The sequence below is a fragment of the Fukomys damarensis genome, unplaced genomic scaffold, assembly GCF_012274545.1.
Source record: "Fukomys damarensis isolate Sample0158 unplaced genomic scaffold, DMR_v1.0_HiC HiC_scaffold_1, whole genome shotgun sequence".
NCBI classification, from domain to species: domain Eukaryota; kingdom Metazoa; phylum Chordata; class Mammalia; order Rodentia; family Bathyergidae; genus Fukomys; species Fukomys damarensis.
In genome coordinates this window covers 53,611,711-53,634,261 of record NW_022900913.1, presented here as the reverse complement: position 1 = coordinate 53,634,261, position 22,551 = coordinate 53,611,711, and the positions used below count along the sequence as shown (strand labels likewise).

At 40.9% G+C, this 22,551-nt stretch overlaps 1 protein-coding gene and 1 pseudogene across 1 annotated transcript in view; one reads left to right on the top strand and one right to left on the bottom strand.

Annotated features, from left to right (window-relative positions):
* Positions 1-716, bottom strand: part of Ccnb1 (cyclin B1) — a 9,647-nt gene extending 8,931 nt beyond the window's left edge. Inside the window, exon 1 of the mRNA XM_010637293.2 lies at positions 440-716. Coding sequence (XP_010635595.1) covers positions 440-460 — 21 coding nt within the window. The 5' untranslated portion in view covers positions 461-716. The remainder of the gene's footprint in view (positions 1-439) is intronic.
* Positions 717-3,993: 3,277 nt separating this feature from the next.
* LOC104871456 lies at positions 3,994-22,551 on the top strand (annotated as a pseudogene).

The window sequence follows — 22,551 nt, the reverse complement described above, 5'->3', positions numbered from 1 at the left end:
CCCTTTTTTTTTTTTTTTTTGGTATTTAGGCACGAACTCGGATCCTTGCGCTTGAGAGGCAGGCGCCGGAACCACGGAGCTATATCCCCGGCTGCCGTCACTTTTTAAAAATGCTTCTCTGCGCGACTCCCAAGACTTTTTTAAAAAAATACGGTAGGGGAACGAACTCAGGACCTGGTACTTGCCAGGCAGGCGCTGCACCACGGAGCTACATCCCCGGCCTCCAAAATCTTTATCCAACATGAGTCTAATCCTCTCTCTCACTTCCCTCTGTCCGTCTCCCAACTCCCGACCACGCCAGGGGCCCGATGTCACTCTCTCAGGTCCTCCCTGCATCGCCATCACTTTCCCCTCTCGCCCCGGAGGCTCCGCAGGTGAGACAGGTAGAAAGGCCCGCAAAGAGGAAGGTCGCATTCGCTCAGGACTCGCAGGGGCTCACCCTGGTGACACGGACCGCCATGGCTTCCTCTTCACCGGGCAGCAGCAGAATACCGGAGCCCCAGGAGAGCCTCCTCGCGCACCCCACCAGAAATCAACAGCCGTTCCTCCGCACCACGCCGGGAGGAGTTAGCCCAGCTCAGGTTTAAACCCCGCGCTGCTCCCTGCTGATTGGCTCGTTCGTGGCATTCGTTCCCTTCTCATTGGTGTCTGCCAGTTCCTGCAGAATGCGTTTCCAGGGCAACCATGGAGGACGTTCTGCAGGGGTGGAGCCACAGCGAGACAGCGACCGCTCGTGTCGCCCTTTTCTCGCGAGGTGTAACTCCGCGCCTGCGCTCTCGGGCAGTTGTGGTGGCCGGGGGGTGGGGTGGGGGTGTGGAGAGGGTGCTGCGTGCGCCCCCATCTGGGAGGAGGTTGGGTTCGTAGTCGAGGTTCTCCCTTCAAGGCCCTTTGGGAGAGGGGCGGCTGCAGTCTTAGAAGGACGCAGAGCAGTTTTAGTTCTAGTTCAAATTATTTTACACATTTTGCTCTTCACCAGTAGCAATATTTTAGAGATTATAAGTCCACTTTTTTCATTTGATCGTCCCTGCAGCTCTCCAGGGTGGACATTTGAGCTTTGTGGGATGAAGCATTTGCACAATAAAATGGTTACTCTAGGAAAGCTGATTAAGATATCTATCAAATATTATAGTTACTCTTTGTGTAGCTCGCTTGCGTGGTACTGGGGATTGAGCCTAGGGCCCTTCTGCTGAACTACATCCCCAGCCTTTTCATTTTGAGACAGGACCTATGTGGTTCAGGCTGGCCTTGAACTTGTGGTGAACCTCCTGCCTCAACTTTTCAGGCACTGGGATTACAGGCATGGCCACAACACTGGGTTCTCAGCCTTTTCTTAATCATTTATTTATTTTACAAATTTTGAGACAGGATCTAAATTGCTGGATTGCCCAGGATGGGCTTGAAATTGTGAACCTCCTGCCTAAAACCTGCCTGCCACAACTGGCTTCATTTTATTTTTTCTTCCACGTGAATTTATTCTTAGTAATACAAATTTTTTTTTTTTTGTACTGGGGATGAACTCGGAACCTTGTGCTTGCAAGGCAGGCACGGTGCCCCTGAGCTAAATCCTCGGCCCCTTTAGCACTGGCTTTTATAAAATTATGTGTTGTATGATATATTTTATGAACTACTTACTACATACCAGGACTTTAATTTCACATTTATGATATAAATGAACCTAAAATACAGGGTTTACCATACATTGCCATAGCCTTTCAATTACCATTGTGAGACACCAGATGGGTACCTTTGTTTTACTTTTTTTTTTTTTTTTTTTTTTTTTTTTTTGACAGGGTCTCATTGTACAGTTCAGTTCAGGCTGGACTTGAACTCAGTATGAATCCCAGACTGGCCTTGAACTCACAGTGATCCACCGGCTTCAACCTCCTGAGTGCTGGTATTACAAGTATATACTACCATGCCCTGCAAAGTTCACTCTTGAATGAGTTTTGACCGTATCTACCATTATATATCTATAATTACTATATCATGCACAATATTCAGTGTTCTAAAATTCTTGGCAACCACTGGTTCTTTTTTTTTTTTTAATCCACAGATTCATTTAGTTCTTCATTGGTTTGTCTTTCTCAGAACGTTGTACAGTGATGTAAAAAAATTTTTTTTTAATCCTGTGCATGTAGCTCAGTGGTAGAGGCCTTAGTGTTAGGAGGTGAGTTTAAGTGGGAGGAGTGTATCAGTGTGGGCCTGACTCAGAAGGTGTGTCTCTCTCCCTAGTTCCACCCTTGATGCTACACTTCAGGGAGCCATAAGGTAAGCAGCTAGCTGTTCTGTGCTAGTCCCTTCTTCCATGCTTCTTCTGTGAGCCAGCAGACTGTGCAAGGACAAAGACTACTGAAACAGGAGCCAGAATACATCTCTCCTCCTTGAAGTTGCATGTGTTGAGTATTTTGTCCTAGGGATGAGCACAGTAACTGCTAAGACATCAGGATAGCAAAACATTAGCAACAATGACAATAAAAAACACAGCAATACCAAAAAAAAAAAAAAAAAGAAGAAAAATGGGGTTTGTTGTTCCTCTATTAATCCTCAGAAAAACACAGCAATAACAAAAGACCCTTGTAAATCGATGCTACCACCCTACATTTTATGGTATAAATGAAAAGAACTGTTGATCAGTCAATAGTATCATCTTTGGTCCCTAATGGGTTCCAGTGCTGAACAACAGAATCTCTCCATGCTGTTTACTGGCCAAAGAAGGCAGTCCTTAGTACCAACTACTTGTAGGAACTGGATTTAGATTAGTGCTACAAGATAAATCAAGAAATACCAAGGCAAAATCCAAGAACAAGCCAATCTAAGTCACAGTACTGAAAAACTGATCTGTGCCATCTTTTTGCTTGATTTGGCCATGTTCAAATAGGGCGCCCTACAAGCTTGTGGATGCCAACCGCTGCTGTTGTTAGGTTACTGTTAATAGGTTTAAAATGCCACCAGTTGTGCAGCTGGTGGCATGAATCATGCATTACATGATACTCAGGAAAAAGGAGGTCAGGACTGTGTGTGGTAGTGCAAACTTGTAATCCAGCACTCTGGGAGGGTGAGGCAGGAGAACTGCAAGCTCTAACCCAGCCTGGGTAATTTAATGACTTAGTAAAATTGTGTCTCAAGGTTAAAAAAAAAATTAAAAAGGGGATGTAACTCAGCACAAGGCCCTGAGTTCAATCCCTGTACCAAAACCAAAAAAACCAAACCAAACCAAATAATAGAAAACAAAAGAATTGACTTTACAGGGCCGGGGATGTAGTTCAGTGGCACAGTGCCTGCCTGGCAAGCCTGAGGTCCTAAATTCCATCCTAGGTACAAAAAAAAAAAAAAAAAAAAAAAAAAAAAAAAAAAAAAAAGAATTGACTTTACTCTGGTAAACGAAATGGAATCTGAAAGAAACTCAACCAGGTGAAGATCTGAATACCTGATATCTCAGGCAGGAAGAGGGAGGACAAGGAGAAAGGACTGTAAAGAGACCTTGGACTTTGATCCTAGGCTTTCACTCCACTTCTAAGTGGTTGTCCACTGGGGCACATTTTCTCCTGCTGGGAGCCATTCAGCAGTGTTTGGAGACATTTTTATTTATTTATTTATTTATTTATGGTAGCCTGGATCAGACTCGGGACCTTGCACTTGTGAGGCAGGCGGCGGAACCACTGAGCTAAATCCCTGGTTCGAAGGAGACATTTTGGAATGTGACATCTGGGATGGTGCTGCTGCTTTGTGGTGGAAAAGAGCAGAGCCCGAGAGCTGTAAGCATCCCACCCATGGGGTTTGGCAGCCCCACCATCCAGACGCCCACCCAGTGGCGCCAAACTGGAGACACCCACCCAGCTCTGTGCATAGCCAGAGCTTTTCAGCACACTGGTTTTCAGTACTTACAAGCATAACTGTGTGTCCTTTTCCCTGTGTCTTCCAGGAGCTACTCAGTGTGCCCTCTTCAGACCAGGCTGATGTGCCAACTGCATGCCAGGGACTGCTCTGGGCACTATGGCCTCGGCCCTGAACCAAATGGGTGAGATTCCTAAGGTCCTAAAGCTCATATTCCAGGTGGAAAGGTACTAAACAAGCAAGTAAGGGACTGGGGATTTAGCTCAGTGATTCCACTGCCTGCCTCACAAGTGCAAGGACCTGACTTTGATCCCCGGTACCCAAAACAAACAAACAAACCACCACCACCAACAAAAACACACAAAAAAACAAGCAAGTAAGGAAAGGGAACATCAGATGAAATTATACAGCAGGCAGAGAATGGAAAGAAAGAGAAAAACTACAGCAATTTAATCACTAGAGTAATTTAGGTTTGAGGGTCAGGAATAGTCTTTCCTGGGGAGATGATACAGAGGCTGGGCTTCAATGATGAGAAAGAGAACATTCCAAGTAAAGGAAATACGCTGTAAAAACCCAAAGATAGGAATGAGTTTGTTGAATGCAGAAACACCAGTGTGGCTACAGAATAGACAGGAGTAGCAGAGATGAGATTGAAGCAGTTGGAAAGGGTAAGATGCCAGTCCAGGGTCTGGGTATGTTAGTGGTATAGCTCTTGCCTCTTCTACTATAGGCCCTGGGTTCAATCCCCAGCACCACAAAATAAATAAAAAGCCATTGTATCTTTTTGATTGTTTGTTTGTTTTTGGTACCAGGGACCAAACTCAGGACCTTGTGCTTATGAGGCAAGTGGTGGAACCACTGAGCTAAATCCCTGGCCCTGTATCTTTTTTTTTTTTTAAAATGGTGGCAAAATTTCACATTTTTTAATTAAAGGTAGGAAAAAACAGGCTCTGCAGAGCAAGTTTGGGCCAAGCAAAAATAGGAAAAAGGGAGAAAAATAAAATACAAATTACCCTACAATATAGGATGGGCTACTGTGGAGAGACAAGATAGCTGCCACTGTATTTTACAAACAAAAAGAATACCAGTCTGTGTGAAGCAGGGTAAGGAGTTGGGGCTTATTGCAAAATAATGGGGTGTGGTAAGATCTGTCTTTCACTAAAATGACCTTCGTTGTTATGGAGGGAATTGTGGGGCAAGGGGAGAATAAGAAGATCCATGAAGAAACCACTGTAAGAGTGTAAGAGGTGAGGTGGAGGTCCTGGGTCTTTCATGACTTAAGTGAGAGAATTAAAAATCAAGGGTGACTCCTCATTTTTTTTTTTTGATTCCGGGAATCAAACTCTGGGCCTTGCGCTTGTGAGGCAAGCAGGGGAACCACTGAGCTAAATCCCCGACCCTCTTCATTTTAGTTTGAATACTAGAAACAGAGAAGATCAAGAGATGACCTGCCTTCAGAGGATGACAGTGGGACGGGGGATTAGGTATTCTGCTGCATTTGCAATATCTAGAGAGATGCAGGAGGACAGGTCTGTTAGGCAAAGGTTAGGGTGGGAGATGTGTTCTGCTTCAGCTCTGGGTAGTATGTCTGTGTGCATGCATTTATATATTTCATAGTGTGTGGGAGCCCGCTGGCATTTGACATTGGAAAAGTAACTTCTTCTACCATTGAGGCATTGACACAATCTACGACTCTATTTGGCTTTTCTGACATGAGGGTCTCAGCTATGCAGATGAGATTGACCTGGAGCTCACTGTAATCCAGACTAGTTTTATGGGATTACAGGCGTGCACCACCACGCCCGGCTCAAGGACTTTGTTAAATTTGACCTTTGAGCTCCTCCCTAATATTGCTTGATGCTTCCTGTTGGCCTGCCTTTAAAAGGAGCTGTTTCTGTGTAATAAATCGGACCTCTTGTCTCCACACTATTGAGTGTGCTGTCCTTTCTCAATCCTCACTCCCCAACTCAGGTACGTTTGTGTTGTGACGGCCGGACTGCCACAAGTGGTGCCCAACGTGGGGCCTGGGTATTGAGGGATCCAGTGAAGGACACTGCAGAGAAGAAGGAGGCCTCAACGAAAAGATAAGGAGCTGTGAATTTTATTGTAAATATTAAAAATGGGAGCCAGTATTAGTTACATGTTTTTTGTACATATTTTTAAAAATTTATTGAGTGTAGAGGAACCTGAATCTTATGACAAAAGTGAAACTATTGTTCCCACGGCTCCTCCAGAGCCCCTAGGCCCTGAGGAAGAAGCTGCTAAATATTATGAAAATGTATGGCAGCCTTCAGTGGCAGCAGCCCATACTAAAGATTCACAAAAAGTTCAGTTAGAAGACAGGATGGAAAAAATAGAAAAAGTGATGGAAAAAATAGAAAAAATGATGGAAAATCTGTCTCAACAAATGGAAGCTCAATGGACTAGTCATAAACCTCCTAAAAACATGCCTAGCCCAGTGGCAAATCTTAATCCTTCCCCTTGTGACAATCGGTTAGAAAAGGAACCTTCTTTGATTGCTTTGGCTTCAGGACCTTGTGAAGGCTGGAAGCCTGTGAGAGTAAACTCCCAACTCCTTAAGTCTCCAGTTCAACAGGGTTTACAACAAGCCCTTAAAGAGGGTGAGGATGTATCTGCATTTTCTCTGGCCTACCCAGTTTTTGAGACTCAGGATGCTCAAGGAAACCTTGTTCGTCAACATGCTCCAATTCCTTTTAAGCAATTAAAAGAATTAAAAATGGCTTGTGCCCAATATGGGCCAACTGCCCCTTTTACTTTAGCCGTGCTAGATTCTCTTGCAACTGAGGCCTTGCCACCTTCTGATTGGAAACAGATTGCTAAGGCTTGCCTAGCTGGAGGAGATTATTTGTTATGGAAATCTGAATATTCAGAACAATGCCAGAAAGTAGCAGATCTTAATAGACAGCAAGGAGAACTTAATGTAACTTATGAGATGCTAGCAGGAGAGGGAACTTATGCTGAGGTTACTCAGCAATTAGGTTTTCCCCCAGGTGTGTATGCTCAGATTAATACTGCTGCTAAGAATGCTTGGAAAAAACTTCCTTCATCTGGACGAGCCTCAGAAGATATTTCTAAAATCAGACAAGGGCCAGATGAACCTTTTCAAAATTTTTTAGATCGTTTGTTAGAAACGGCCAGCAGAGTCATAGGAGAATCTGAAGCTGGTATAGTTTTAGTAAAACAATTGGCCTATGAGAATGCTAATTCTGCCTGCCAAGCCGCCCTTCGTCCTTTTAGAAAGAAGGCTGATTTATCAGATTATGTTCGCTTGTGTGCGGATATAGGTCCTTCTTACACTCAAGGCCTTGCCATGGCCGCAGCTTTACAAGGAAAAACTATAAAAGAGGTTTTATATCAACAACATAGAAGGGGCCCTCCGAAAAAGGGAAATAATGGAAATTGCTTTGGCTGTGGTCAGGGAGGACATTTAATACGAGACTGCCCACAATGTAAAAAAAATGGATCTTTTTCAAAGCCTCCTAAAGAACCTGGTTTATGTCCTAAATGTAAAAGAGGAAAACATTGGGCCAATGAATGCAGATCTAAAAAAGATATTATGGGTAATCCTATCCAGTCAGGAAATGGATGGAGGGGCCAGCCTCAGGCCCCGTATCAAATTTTTGGGGCATTTCAGAATCCAAAACCTCAGATCAGCCCTCAAAATCAGTCAAAAAATCCGTTCAGGACTTATCTCGAGCCACCTCAGGCAGCGCAGGATTGGACCTCAGTTCCTCCTCCTATGCAGTATTAACCCCTGAAATGGGAATGCAAGCCCTACCCACTGGAGTTTTTGGGCCACTACCTAAAGATACTTTGGGTCTCTTGTTGGGTAGGAGTTCCTCTACTATGAAAGGGCTTATGATTTCCCCAGGAATTATTGATGAGGACTATACTGGAGAAATTAAAATTATGGTTTGTTCACCTTCTCAAATCTCTGTTATTCAGCCTGGACAGCATATAGCTCAACTGATTCTTTTACCCAGAATAGTTACCTCAGGAAAATATAAAAAAGCCATTAGAGGGAATAAAGGTTTTGGGTCCTCAGATGTTTATTGGGTGCAGTCTATTGGAGCCAATAGGCCAGAGATAAAATTGTTAATTCAAGGAAAATCTTTTATTGGGTTATTAGATACTGGTGCTGATGTCTCTGTTATAACTGCTGACCAGTGGCCTTCCACATGGCCTTTGCAGGAGACTGTCTCTCAATTACAAGGCATTGGTCAAAGTAAAAATCCTAAACAAAGTACTGATATGTTAAATTGGAGTGATTCTGAAGGACATTGTGGGACTTTTCAGCCTTATGTTGTTCCTGGCCTCCCGGTTAATTTATGGGGAAGAGATGCCATGCAACAGATGGGAGTCTATTTATATAGCCCCAATCAAAAAGTTTCTAATCAAATGTTTGATCAAGGATTCTTGCCTAATGTTGGTTTAGGAAAGGAAGGTCAAGGAATTCAATTTCCTGTGACTCTGACAGCCCATTCTCCTAGACAAGGCCTGGGATATTTTCCCTAGGGGTCATTTATGGCGAGCCATTACGGTGAGCCTTGACACAGGCCTAGCCATGATTGAACTTTGCGTCACCTGGCTGGCACGGACGTGCTGTCGCCCATAGCCACGGGCGAGTTCAGCTGGTAGCAGATGTAACCCATAATGGTTGTTGTTTCCCTCTGGAATGTGTGGGCGGTACCCTCGCTCCCTCGCTCCCGTGCAGCCCTCACTTCCATGCAGCTGGAGAGTACAAAAAGGAGAGGTTCTGTAATAAAGCAAGCAACATGAGAAGAAAGGAGTCTCCCGTCTCTCTGTCCTCATCCTTTCAGGTTTAGGACCTGCTGGCAGGATCCTGACGTCGCGGCTCGCGACAGTCATTGACATGCCTGCACCCCATGCAGATCCAATAGTCTGGAAAGATGAAAAACCTGTTTGGGTTGATCAATGGCCCTTAACTAATGAAAAATTAATAGTCATCCGACAGTTAGTGCAGGAACAATTAGATAAAGGCCACATTGAACCGTCTGTCTCTCCTTGGAATTCCCCAATTTTTGTTGTAAAGAAAAAATCTGGTAAATGGAGATTATTACAAGATTTAAGACAGATTAATAAAACTATGGAAATCATGGGAACATTACAAACTGGTCTCCCCCTTGCTTCCACAATACCTAGAAATACTTTTAAAATAATTATTGATCTAAAAGATTGTTTTCATACTATACCTCTAGCTCCTACAGATTGTAAACAATTTGCTTTTAGTGTTCCTTCTATTAATTTCCAGGAGCCTATGCAAAGGTACCAATGGAGAGTTTTGCCTCAAGGTATGGCAAATAGCCCTACCTTGTGTCAAAAGTTTGTAGCACAGGCACTTTCCTGTGTTAGACAAAGTTATCCTGTTTATATGATACATTATATGGATGATATTCTTTTAGCAAATGAAGATGAACCACTATTGCTTACTGTATTTGTTTATTTACAAAAGGTTTTAAATGCTTATGGATTAGTTATTGCTCCTGAAAAAATTCAACAGGAACCTCCTTTCTCATATTTGGGATATCAACTTTATCCTTGAAAAATATTTACCCAAAAGTTACAGATTCGAAAAGATAATTTGAAAACTTTGAATGATTTTCAAAAATTGTTAGGAGATATTAATTGGATAAGGCCTTATTTAAAATTAACTACTAGAGAATTAAAACCATTATTTGACATCTTGAAAGGGGATCCTGATCCTTCTTCCCCCAGGACCCTTACATATGAAGGACGATTGGCTCTTCAAAAGGTGGAAATAGCCATTTCTAATCAACAGATATTTTATTTTGACTATCAAAAACCCTTAGAAGCTTTTATTTTTCTAACCAAACATTCCCCTACAGCGGTTTTGTGGCAGGACGGACCTTTATTGTGGTTACACTTATCTGTTTCACCTGCTAAAAATTTACAACCTTATTATGAAGCTGTTGCCCAACTTATTCAATCAATCCGATGTAATGCTCGGAAATATTTTGGTTTGGAACCTTTCAGTATTGTAATTCCCTTTACAGGAAAACAACTAGATTGGCTGTTTCAGAATTGTGATTCTTGGGCTATTGCATTTGCACATTTTTCAGGTCAAATTAAATTTCATTATCCACCTAATCAATTGCTACAATTTGCAAATCTTCAATCTTTTATTTTTCCAAAAATTATTTCATTTAGGCCTATACCTGATGCCATTGTTATTTTCATTGATGGGTCTTCTAATGGAAAAGCATTTATGTTATTGATGGTCATGAAAAGGTTTTTTCCACACCTGCTGCTTCGGTACAAGTAGTTGAATTGCGTGCCATTCTTTTTGTTTTTCAGGAATTTGCTCATGTTTCTTTTAATCTATATACTGATAGTCAATATCTGGCTAAAGCCCTTCCTTTTTTAGAAACTGTAGCCTGTATTAATACCAGTAGTTTAGAAGTTCAACAACTTTTCATTCAAGTACAAAATTGTATTCATGCTCGTTCTCTTCCTTGTTTTATTGGACATATTCGAGCTCATGCTGTTTTACCTGGTCCATTGTCTTTGGGGAATCATCTTGCTGATGTCTCCACAAAATTTATTGCATTTTCAAAAATTGATTTAGCTCGTCAATCTCATCAACTCCATCACCAGAATAGTTGTACTCTTAGATATCAATTTCAGATTCCTCAAGAAGCTGCCCGACAAATTGTTAAACAATGTTCCACTTGTCCTCAATTTTCTTCTGTTCCACATTATGGTGTTAATCCTAGAGGTTTGCTTCCTAATCAATTATGGCAGATGGATGTCACCCATATCATGGAATTTGGAAAATTGAAATATATTCATGTTGTTATTGATACATTTTCTGGTTTTATTTTGGCCTCCGCTCAAACTGGGGAAGCTACAAAGCATGTTATTACACATTGTCTTTTTTGTTTTTCTGTTCTTGGAGTGCCTTCAAAGATTAAAACAGATAATGGTTCTGGCTATACTAGTAAAGCCTTTTCTAATTTTTGTCAACAGATGCATATTAAACATGTTACTGGTATCCCTTATAATCCCCAAGGACAAGGAATAGTTGAACGTGCTCATGGCACACTGAAACTACAGCTTCAAAAAATAAAAAAGGGGGAGTTATATCCCTCCTCACCTAGAAATTATTTAAATCATGCTACTTACATTCTAAATTTTTTACAAATCGATAAGAATGGCCATTCAGCAGCAGAAAATTTTGGCATCCACAAGGTTCTCCATATGCTTTGGTAAAATGGAGAGATCCTTTAACTAGCCAATGGTATGGACCTGACCCCGTTTTAATATGGGGCTGAGGGCATGTTTGTGTTTTCTCGCAGGAACATGATGGAGCTCGACGGCTACCAGAAAGGCTGATTCGTCATGTGGATACTCCTGCTGATGTCAGTTCCTGCAAGATGTGATGCCAATCCTCAAGGACATTGGACTTATGTGCCAGATCCTCTCCTTGCACATCCTGTCTCATCTGATTCACGTGAAGTGCCAGTACTGGTGAATAATACAAATATACTTGGTCATTTATAAAGTAATGTTTCTATGTTATAAAGAAAATGAGACTGCTACATTGAGAAGTTTTTCTGGGACAAAAAGGACATTCCTCAATCTTTAACCAACACTACATCAAACAGTTCATCTGCTGGTCTTAGCCTTTCTTCTGGACTTTGGTGGACAGATTCACATTTTCCTCAAATCAACATTTGAAAACTTGCTGCTGCATTGGGAGAAATATGTTTATGGTCAGATGTCAAAGTTACTAGCCTTAGTTTCAATATTGTTGCCATAGGTGCCTCTAATATAATGTCTTGTGTTAACGCTCCTTATATGTTATTAGTAAAAAGTATAGAGATTGTAAATGAAACTGATAATGAATATGACAATAGCTGTTTTAATTGTAAATTGACCAATTGTATATTCTCAGAGATGATGACTCCCTTTCATTCTGTGATAGTTTTGAGACAACCTCCCTTGGTAATGATGCCTGTAAAAGCTTAATGAGTCCTGGTATGAAGATCAAGGTTTACAAATATTGATAGAGGTAGAGAAAGCTATATGTCAAGCCTTTACAACCCATGGTATAATTCCTGCAGATGGCTGGTAGTCAAAGACGGGTAAGAGAATTGTGGAGAAATACCAACCTAAGACAGAGCATGAGTATTAAACTTCTCATGGCTTGATGACGGGTAAGGGATTTCTCTGGACATTTCTCACCTAAGACAGGCACAGTCTTTCTGCTGAGCTGGGAAGCTCACTGCTCTAAATATAATAAAAAAGGGGGAATTGTGGGAGCCCGCTGGCATTTGACATTGGAAAAGTAACTTCTTCTACCATTGAGGCATTGACACAATCTATGACTCTATTTGGCTTTTCTGACATGAGGGTCTCAGCTATGCAGATGAGATTGACCTGGAGCTCACTGTAATCCAGACTAGTTTTCTGGGATTACGGGCGTGTACCACCACGCCGGGGTCAAGGACTTTGTTAAGTTTGACCTTTGATTTCCTCCCTAATATTGCTTGATGCTTCCTGTTGGCCTGCCTTTAAAAGGAGCTGTTTCTGTGTAATAAATCGGACCTCTTGTCTCCACACTATTGAGTGTGCTGTCCTTTCTCATTCCTCACTCCCCAACTCAGGTACGTTCATGTAGTGACGGCCGGACCGCCACAATAGTGCTGGGGATCAAAGGCAGGGCCTGTGTCTGCTGGGCAAGTGCTTTACCCCAGCCCTGTAGATAGTGCTGAAAGCCTGACATATATGGACACAGCAGAGTAGTGTCCATAAGCAATCTTTGGGGCCCTCCGTGTTTAAAGATAGAGTAGAGGAGGAGGCACTAGCTAAGGATATTGGGCATGAACGCCTACATGGGAGGAGACCAGATAGTGGTAGCTCAGCAAAGAGAAGGTGGAGTTTCGGAGAGACTGGTGACTCAGCGTGGCAGATTGAATGTACATATCTGAGCCTGTGATGCGTGCTTGTAGTCACAGCTACTTGGGAGGCTGAGGCAGGAGGATCAAGAGTCTGAGGCCAGCCTGGGCAACATAGTGAGACTCTGCCTAAAAAAGAAAAAAGAAAAAAAGTCTGTTACTTCCTGAAATGACAGTAAGAGGGGTAGGAATATAGCTCAGTGGTGCAGTGTCTGCCTGGCAAGTTGGGAGTCCCTGAGTTTGACTCCTGGTACAAAAATAAAAAGGTAAGGTTTTTTTTGTAGGTGCATACATCCTCAAGGGTGGGTAAGGAGATGATGTTTTGAAAACATAAAGGCACTCTGAAGACTGGTAATGGAAGCAGCAGACAGAGAAGGGTGAAGTCTAAATGGAGAGGCTAAGGAGCAAGCTGAGGCTCCCGGAACTCATGACGTTAGTGGCACAGAGTGGAAACTGGGACTGGCTGACTCCCTTTTGTGCGGCTGTCACCAGTGTCCATGACGCCTGGAGGGTTATGCTCTGGGAGACTGAATTTAGACTCTAGATTTTGGCATACCAAGCAATTTGAGCAGTAAGTGAAATTCTGTCTGTCCCCTAGAAGCAGAAAGCTGGGTGTATATCCCCTAAGGGAGGTGAGAGAAGGCCTCTTCGGGAAGGGATCATCTCAGGAGAAGACTTCTAACCATACTTGTGGTTAGGGTAGGTCTCAGTGAAACGAATGGGTCACCACTGGCTCACCCTAGCAGTGAATGACACCACCTGACACACACGTACACTGGCACAGAGCTTCCAGTCAGTGTTTCAGGATCTTACTTCTAAGTGTTATTAGTCAGTCCTAGAGCAGACATTTGAGGAAAACCTGCGATTTGGAAGAAAGAGACCAAAACAAACAACCAGCATAAATGAAAACACCAAGAGAAAAGTTAATTCATAAAGCTATGAGAAATACATAAAACACATTTTCAGTTATGTCATCAGAGAAAAGATAAGAATTCACCCACTAACAAATTTTAAGAAGACTTCTGGGCAATTAAAAATTTAATAGCAGAAATGAAACATGCAATGGAGTGTTTGGAAGGCTAAGTCCAGGAAATCTCTCAGAGTGAAGGAAAAAAGAGATGGATTACAGAAAATATAGGAAAATCAGATGATCATTCTCCAAAGTCTGATATATAACCACTAAAAGTTTCAGTGAAAAATTAGAGTAGATATAGGGAGGAAATTATTACAGTAATAATGTAAGAAAATTTCCCAGAACTGAAGAATACATGTATATTTCATGAGTCCATATCTGAGTATCCAAAACATAATGGACAAAAACCTTGTCCATAACAGATTTTTCTGGTATTTAGCCTTAAGAACAAAAAGCAAACCCCAAAGAGAAACAAAAGCAGTGCACCAAAGGCCAGATTCAAGATGGAAGTGAACTGCCAATAGCAATGCTGAAGGCTACAAGATTCTGAAGGAAAATGGCTTTCAATCTATAATTCGAGTGGGCTGCTGGTAGCACCACTCCTGGGCGACTGAGGAGGTTCTGAGGAGCTGAGTTGTGCAGGTACCAGCAGCAGCAGTAGCAGCAGCAGCAGTACACCCCCCATTCTCCCACTGCATGCCTCTGGCTGCTGAGCCTCACAGATGCCTGAATCCACACAGAGGTGCAGGGGGTTCATAAAGGACATTGTTCTGAGCTCCAGAAGATAGAGCAGAAGTGAACAACAGCAACAGGCTCTCTCTGAGGCTCCTTGATGAAAACTGAAGCCCACTAGAAAAGTGAAGAAAATCTACAATAAAGGCACACCAGACCACTGTGGTTAATTGCCTAAGAGTCATTAGAGACTCAAAACCTAAAGACCATCTATATCTGGAAGACACTTCTGAGAAGCAATCATTCCATAAAGGCTCTAAACACAAGCAAAAAAGATACTTACAATAACCAATACTGAAGTATCAACCCAGAAATTAAACAAAAAACAGTACCAACAACAAAAATAGAAATGAGAAGACACCTAAACAAGGCACAAACCCAGACTTCCAGCTCACCAATGGCAAATTCTGTGGGAAATGAGGTGGAAAAGTCTGATAATCAACCACCTGGATACCCTGAACTGATAGCATGGGAAGTTACAAAACAGATGAGGCTCTAGAAAAATTCAAAACAAATAAATTTCTAGATAACTACAGAGATGGTGAGCAGAATGAAAGACATGATTAGAGACTCTAGAACAGAAACAGATTTAAAAAAGTAGATGAGCTCAGGACCATGATGAAAGCCATGATGCTGAGCATAGGAAATAAATGGAAACCATGAAAGAGATTCAAGCAGAGGAGCCAAGGATTCAGCCTAGTGGTTCCACCACCTGCCTCAAAAGTGCAAGGTCCTGAGTTTGATCCCTGTTACAAAACAACAACAACAACAACAACAACAAACAACAAACAAACAAAAACCCCTCCAAAATAAAAAACAAAGTGGGTCAAGAGATTCAAGCAGATATCCAGGAGATTAAAAACTCTATTGAAAGTATACACAGCAGCCGGGTGTGGTGGTGCATGCCTGTAATCCCAGCACTTTGGAGGCTGAGGCAGGAGAATCGCTGTGAGTTCAAGATCAGCCTGGGCTACATAGTGAATTCCAGGTCAGTCTCAACTATGCAGTGAGACCCTGTCTCAAAAAAACCAAAAAAAAAAACAAAAAAAAAAAAAAAAAAAAAAAGTATACACAGCAGACTGCCCAATATGAAGACAGAATATCAGATATAGAAGACAGGATGGTGGTTAGTGATCATGAAAAGAGAGATCTCTTCAAAATAGTAAGGGACCATGAGAAATTGATCCAACAGCTCCTAGATGACACAAAGAATAATATAAGACTGATAGGAGTTCAGCAGGAGAAAGTACAAATGACATTAAAAAAACTGTTCACAAAATTAATGACAGAAAACTTCCCAAACAGAGCAAAAGAATTTGACATACAGATAAATGAGACATATAGGACTCCAAATAGCCATGATAGAAAAAAACCTACACCAAGACATATAATAATCAAGATCCCAGAAACCTAACAGAAGAACAAAATACCACAAACAGAGAAAAGAAACAAATCTCACAAAGGAAAGCCCATCAGGATCACAGCAGACTTTACAACACAAACCCTCAAGTCGAGGAGAGCTTGGAATGAGGCATTTCAAGCCCTAAAAGAAAACAACCTCCAGCCTAGATTGATGCATCCTGCAGAACTATCTTTCAAAATTGATGGGGAAATAAGATACTTCTACACAGCAAAGAACACCTGAGAAACTTCATGAATACCAAACCAGAGCTACAAATAATTCTAAACAATGTCATAGAATAAGACAAGGTCAGAACTCCATGAGGCCCAACAGAGCAAATCCATCAGGCAAGGCAAGAAATTAAAAGGAGATGGGAAAAATGAAAAACATCAGAGTTATAAACATCAATGTGAATGGTCTCAATTTACCAATCAAAACAAATAGACTGGCAGAAGGGATTAAGAAGCAAAATCCAACAATATGCTGTATATGAGAAAAACACCTACTTAAAGAAGAAATTCATAGACTGAAAGTGAAAGTATGGAGAACAGTTTTCCATGCAACAGGAACCTGGAAAAAAGTAGGGGTAGCTAAGTTATAAACATCAATGTGAATGGTCTCAATTTACCAATCAAAACAAATAGACTGGCAGAAGGGATTAAGAAGCAAAATCCAACAATATGCTGTATATGAGAAAAACACCTACTTAAAGAAGAAATTCATAGACTGAAAGTGAAAGTATGGAGAACAGTTTTCCATGCAACAGGAACCTGGAAAAAAGTAGGGGTAGCTATCTTATTTGCAGACAAAATAGATTTCAAATCAAAACTAATTAAAAGAGACAAAGAAAGTCACTACTTCCTTGGAAAGGGAACAATACAAGAGGAAGAGATGACAATCATAAATATATATGTACCAAATACTAATGCCCCCAACTATACAAAACAAATATATATTCTTTTCTTTTTATTGAGTTTATTGGTACATTCTAGGTATACAGTACAGTTATATTCATTATTGGGTTCTTGTAACTTTACATGACAGGTCTTGGTTCTCATTTTTCAAAGCAAATATTAATGGACATGAAAATACAAGTAAGTCTTAATACTATTGTAGTGGGGGACCTTAGTACCCCACTGCCACAAATAGACATCATCTAGACAAAAAATCAGCAATGAAATACTAGAACTGAATCAAGATTTTGAACAAATGGCCTTACTAGATGTCTACAGACCCCACAAAATCAGAATATACATTCCCTTCAGCTGCACATGGGTCATTCTCCAAAATAGAGCACATACTAGCTCATAGAACATGTTTAAGTAAATGCAAAGGAAGTGAAATTATCCCTTGTATATTATCAGAACATAGTGCAATTAAACTGGAGACCAATAGCATAAGAAACAGCAAGAACTCCACAAACACATGGAAATTGAATAACACTCCTCTGAACAACCAATGGTTCACAGAGGAAATTAAAGAATAAATTAGACAGTTTCTACAATTAAACGATAATGCCAATACAACATACCAGAATCTATGGGGCCATAATGAAAGCAGTTCTATAAGGGAAATTCATAGCAGTGAATGCCCCTACTAGAGAAACAGAGTGACCTCAAATAAACAACCTAATGCTGAACCTCAAGCTCCTAGAAAAAGAAAAGCAAGACAAGCCCAAAACTCATACAAGGGAGGAAATCATAAAGATCAGGGCAATAATCAATGCAATGGAGATTAAGAGAACTATACAAAAAAATCAACAAATGAAAGAGTTGTTTGTTTTTTTTTTTGGTACCAGGGATTGAACTCGGGTCCTTGTGTTTGCAAGGCAGGCCACTGAACCACTTAGCTAAATCCCCAGCCCCAAGAGCTGGTTTTTCAAAAGAATAAATTAAATCAATAAACCCTTAGCCAACCTTATAAAAAAAGGAAAGGATAGGCTCAAATCTGTGCATTTATGAACAAAAAGATGAAGTCATAACAGATACAGCAGAGATTCAGAGTATCATCACTACTTAATTTGAGAACCTGTACTCTAATAAAGTGGAAAACACAGAAGAAATGGACAGATTCCTAAATACACATGAAGTACTATAGTTGAATGAAGAAGATATGAAAATTATAAACATCCCAATTACAATCAGTGAAATTGAAAACATGATTAAAATTTTTTCTCTCTCTCTCATTGAGTTTATTGGTACATTTTTAGGTATACAGTACAGTTACATTCATCATTGCTATCTTTTACCTTTACGTGACAGATCTTGGTTCTCATTTTTTCCCCTTGTCCCTGACCTCCCTTCCCCCCCATTTACAAATACTTTTTTCCATTTTTTCACTTTCTCATATTTTTTCTCTTCTCTTGTTACCTTTCCCCTACTCTTCCCACTTTCCCTGCACGTTTAGCCCTTTTCTTCCTATTTCACATTGTCAATTATATCATTAGGATCTTATGTACTATTACAGTTTTTCACACCAGAGAAACTATTTGGTATTTACTAAAAATTTACCAAAAAGAAAAGCCCAGGTCCTGATGGCTTCACTATTGAATTCTACAAGAAATGTAGGGAAGAGCTAATGCCACTACTTCTCAAACTCTTCAGTGAAATTGAAAGGGAAGCAATACTCCCAAATTCACTTCTGGAAATAAGCATCACCTTGACCCCGAAAACAGAAAGACCCAACCAAAAAAGAGAACTACAAGCCAATCTCCCTAATGAATATAGATGCAAAAATCCCCAATAAGATACTGGCAAACAGAATACAGAGGGTCATCAAGAAGATCATACACCCTGACCAAGTCGGATTTATCCCAGGGATGCAAAGGTGGTTCAACATATGTAAATCAGTAAATGTAATACACTATATTAACAGAGCCAAGGACAAAAACCATATGATCACCTCAATAGGTGTGCAGAAAAATCATTTGATAAAATTCAACACGCATTCATGATAAAAACCCTGCAGAAAATTGGAATAGATGGTCTTTGTCTCAACTTGACAAAGGCTATCTATGAGAAACCAACAGCCAACATCATATAAATGGTCAAAAACTGAAGACCTTCACCCTAAAATCAGGAACAAGACAAGGATGTCTACTACCACCACTCCTGTTCAATATAGTTCTGGAAAAATTAGCCACAGCAATTAGACGAGAGAAAGAAGTAAAAAGAATAAAGATAGGAAAGGAAGAAGTTAAACTGTCTTCACTTGTTGACGATATGATACTCTACATACAAGACCAAAAAACTCTGCCAAAAGACTTCTAGACTTAATTGAAAGATTCAGTAGAGTGTCTGAATACAAGGTCAACACTCAAAAATCAATAGCCTTCTTGTACACAAATAACAAACTCAATGAGAGAAATTAGGGAAATAATTCCTTTCCCAATAACATAAAAATATCTAGGAATCAGTCTAATGAAGGAAGAAAAAGACCTCCACATCGAGAACTACAACACTTTGAAAAAATAGATAAAAAAGGATATCAGAAAATGGGGGTATCACAATCCCTGACTTGAAGCTATACTACAAAACCACCATGAGAAAAACAGCATGGTGCTTGCAAAGAATCAGATCTGAGGATCAGTGGAATAGATTAGAAGATACAGAAACAACTCTGGACATACTCAGCTACCTCATCTTTGACAAAGGAGCCAACCATCCTTACTGGAGGAAAGATAGCCTCTTTAATAGATGCTGTTGGAAAAACTGGATTTCAACCTGCCAAAGATTAAAACTAGACCCCTATCTTTCACCATGCACTAAACTAAAACAAAGTCAATTAAAGAGCTACACATTAAAACAGGAAATTCCCTATCAAGTGGTGATTGGATAAAGAAGATTTTAAAAAAATAAAATGGAGTATTAAACTTGCTGGAAGATAAGCTAGGTAGAACTCTCAAAGACATTGGCATATGAACAAGATCTCAGTAGCATGGGAGCTAGCTAGAGAATCAACAACTGGGATCTCATCTTATTAAAAAGCTTCTGCATTACAAGAGAAATCACCAACAGAGATAAAAGACAACCTGCAATGTGGGAAAAATTTTATCAGCTGTTCCTTAGACAAAGGTCTACTATCTGGAATATATAAAGAATTTAAAAAAATCAGCCCCCCAAACATAAAGACACAATTCAGAAATGGGCATCTGAAATGAACAGACATTTCTCAGATGAAGAAGTAAAATCAGCAAGTAAATATATGAAAAAATGTTCAACATCACTGGTCATTGGATAGATGCAGATGAAACAATACTGATATTCCACCTCACCCCACAAAGAATGGCTGATATCAAGAAGCCAGCCAATAACAAATGCTGGTGGGGTTGTAGGAAGAAAGGAATCTTTTTTCATTGTTGGTGGGAGTGCAGACTGGTGCTACCACTATGGAAGTCAATATGGAGATACCTCAAAGAACTAGGATTAGAGGTCCCATTTGACCCAGCTATTCCTCTGCTGGGTATCTTCCCAAAAGAATTAAGAGAATCATAGCACAGCGACATATGTACACTCATGTTTATAGCATCATAGTTTGTATTAGTTAAAACTTGGAAACAGCCCATTTGCCCATCAACTGGAAACTGGATAAAGATTAAAAAAAAAAAATGGAGTACTACTCAGCCACAAAGAACAAAAAGCTTGAGACAGTTATAACTAAGTGGATGCACATTGAGGCCATACTCTTAACTGAAATAAATAGGATAAACGTGTAAATACCAAATAGTTTCTCTGGTATGAAAAACTAAAAGTATAAATAATGATCAAATTGAATAATTGATAATGTGAAATAGGAAGAAAGTGTCTAAAGGAGTAGGGGAAGTGGGAGGGGTAGGGGAAAGGAAAGAAGGGAAAAGAAAAAATATGAGAAAAGGACAAAATGGAAACAAAGTCTTTGTGAATAGGAAAGGTGGAGGGTTTGAGGGGAGGGCAGGTGAATGGGGGAAAAATAAGCACCAAGGTACACCATGTAAAGGTACAAATTCCCAATGATGAATGTAACTATATTGTATATCTAAAAATGTACCAATAAATTTAAATGGAAAAAATCTGTAATTCTATACCGAGCCAAATGATTAAACAACCAGGAGGTAGATTAAAGGTAATTTCAGATTTACAATGTGTAAAAGAGCTATTTTGTAGGGTTTGGTGGGGCACACCTGTAATTCTCGCACTCTGGGAGGCTGAGGCAAGAGGATCACAAGTTTGAGCTCAGCCCAGGCATCTTAGCAATGAAGAGGCCCTGTCTTTAAAGGTGGTATGTGCACGTGTACGTTCCATAATGGTTCTGCTGTGAGAGCACAGGTGTAGTGAAAATCACCCCAAGATCAAAGCCAACATAGGAAAGGAAAAGACTCACATTGATATCATTATATTTGGACATGTGAATTCAGACAAGTCCACCACTACCAGTGATCTTAAATGTTGTGGCATCAACAAAAGAACCATTGAAAAATTTGAGAAGGAGGCTCCTGAGATGGGGAAGGGTTCCTTCAAGTATGCCTGGGTCTTGGCTAATCTGAAAGCCAAGTGTGAGTGTGGTATCACCACTGACATCCTCCCTGTGGAAATCTGAGACCAGCGAGAATTATGTGACTATCATTGATGACCCAGGACACATAGACTTTATCAAATACATGACTATAGACACATCTCAGGCAGACAGTTCTCCTGATTGTTGCTGCTGGTGTTGGTGAATTCAAAGCTGGTATGTCCAAGAATGGGCAAATTAGGAGCGTGCCCTTCTGGCTTACACACTGGGTTTGAAACAACTCATTGTTGCAGTTAACAGTGGATTCCACTGAGCCGCCATGTAGCTAGAAGAGATACCAGGAAATCATTAAGGAAGTCAGAATCTACATTAATAAAATCTGTGACAACCTTGACACAGTAGCTTTTGTGCCAATTTCTGATTGGAACGGTGACAGCATGCTGGATTCAAGTTGAACATGCCTTGGTTCAAGGGATGGAAGGTCACTCATAAAGATGGCAATGCCAGTGGAACCACACTGCTTGAAGCTTTGGATTGCATCCTACCACCTACTCGCCCAACTGACAAGCCTTCGGGGCTGCCCTCTAGGGTATCTACGAAATTGGTGATATTGGTACCATGCCTGTGGGCTGAGTAGAGACTGGTGTTCTCAACCCTGGCATGGTGGTCACCTTCGCTCCAGTCAATGTCACAGCTGAAGTAAAATCTGTTGAAATGCACCATGAAGCTTTGAGTGAAGCTCTTCCTGGGGACAGTGTGGGCTTCAGCATCAAGAACATGTCTTTCAAAGATGTTTGTCATGGCAACGTTGCATGTGACAGCAAAAATGACCCACCAATGGAAGCAGCCAGTTTCATTGCTTAGGGGATTATCCTGAACCATCCTGGACAGATGGTGCTGGCTGTGCCAGGGCTGGACTGTCACACAGCTCACATTGCTTGCAAGTTTGCTGAGCTGAAAGAAAAGATTGATCACTGGTCTGCTAAGAAGCTGGAAGATGGCCACAAATTCTTAAAATCTGGTGATGCTGCCATCCAGGCAAGCACATGTGTGTCAGGAGTGTCTCTGACTCTCTTCCTCTGGGTCCTTTTGCTGTTTGTGATAGGAGACAGGCAGTTGCTGTGGGTGTTGTCAAAGCAGTGGACAAAAAGGCTGCTAGCCCTGGCCAGGTCGTGAAGTCTGCCCAGAAGCTCAGAAGGCTAAATGAATGTTATCCTTAA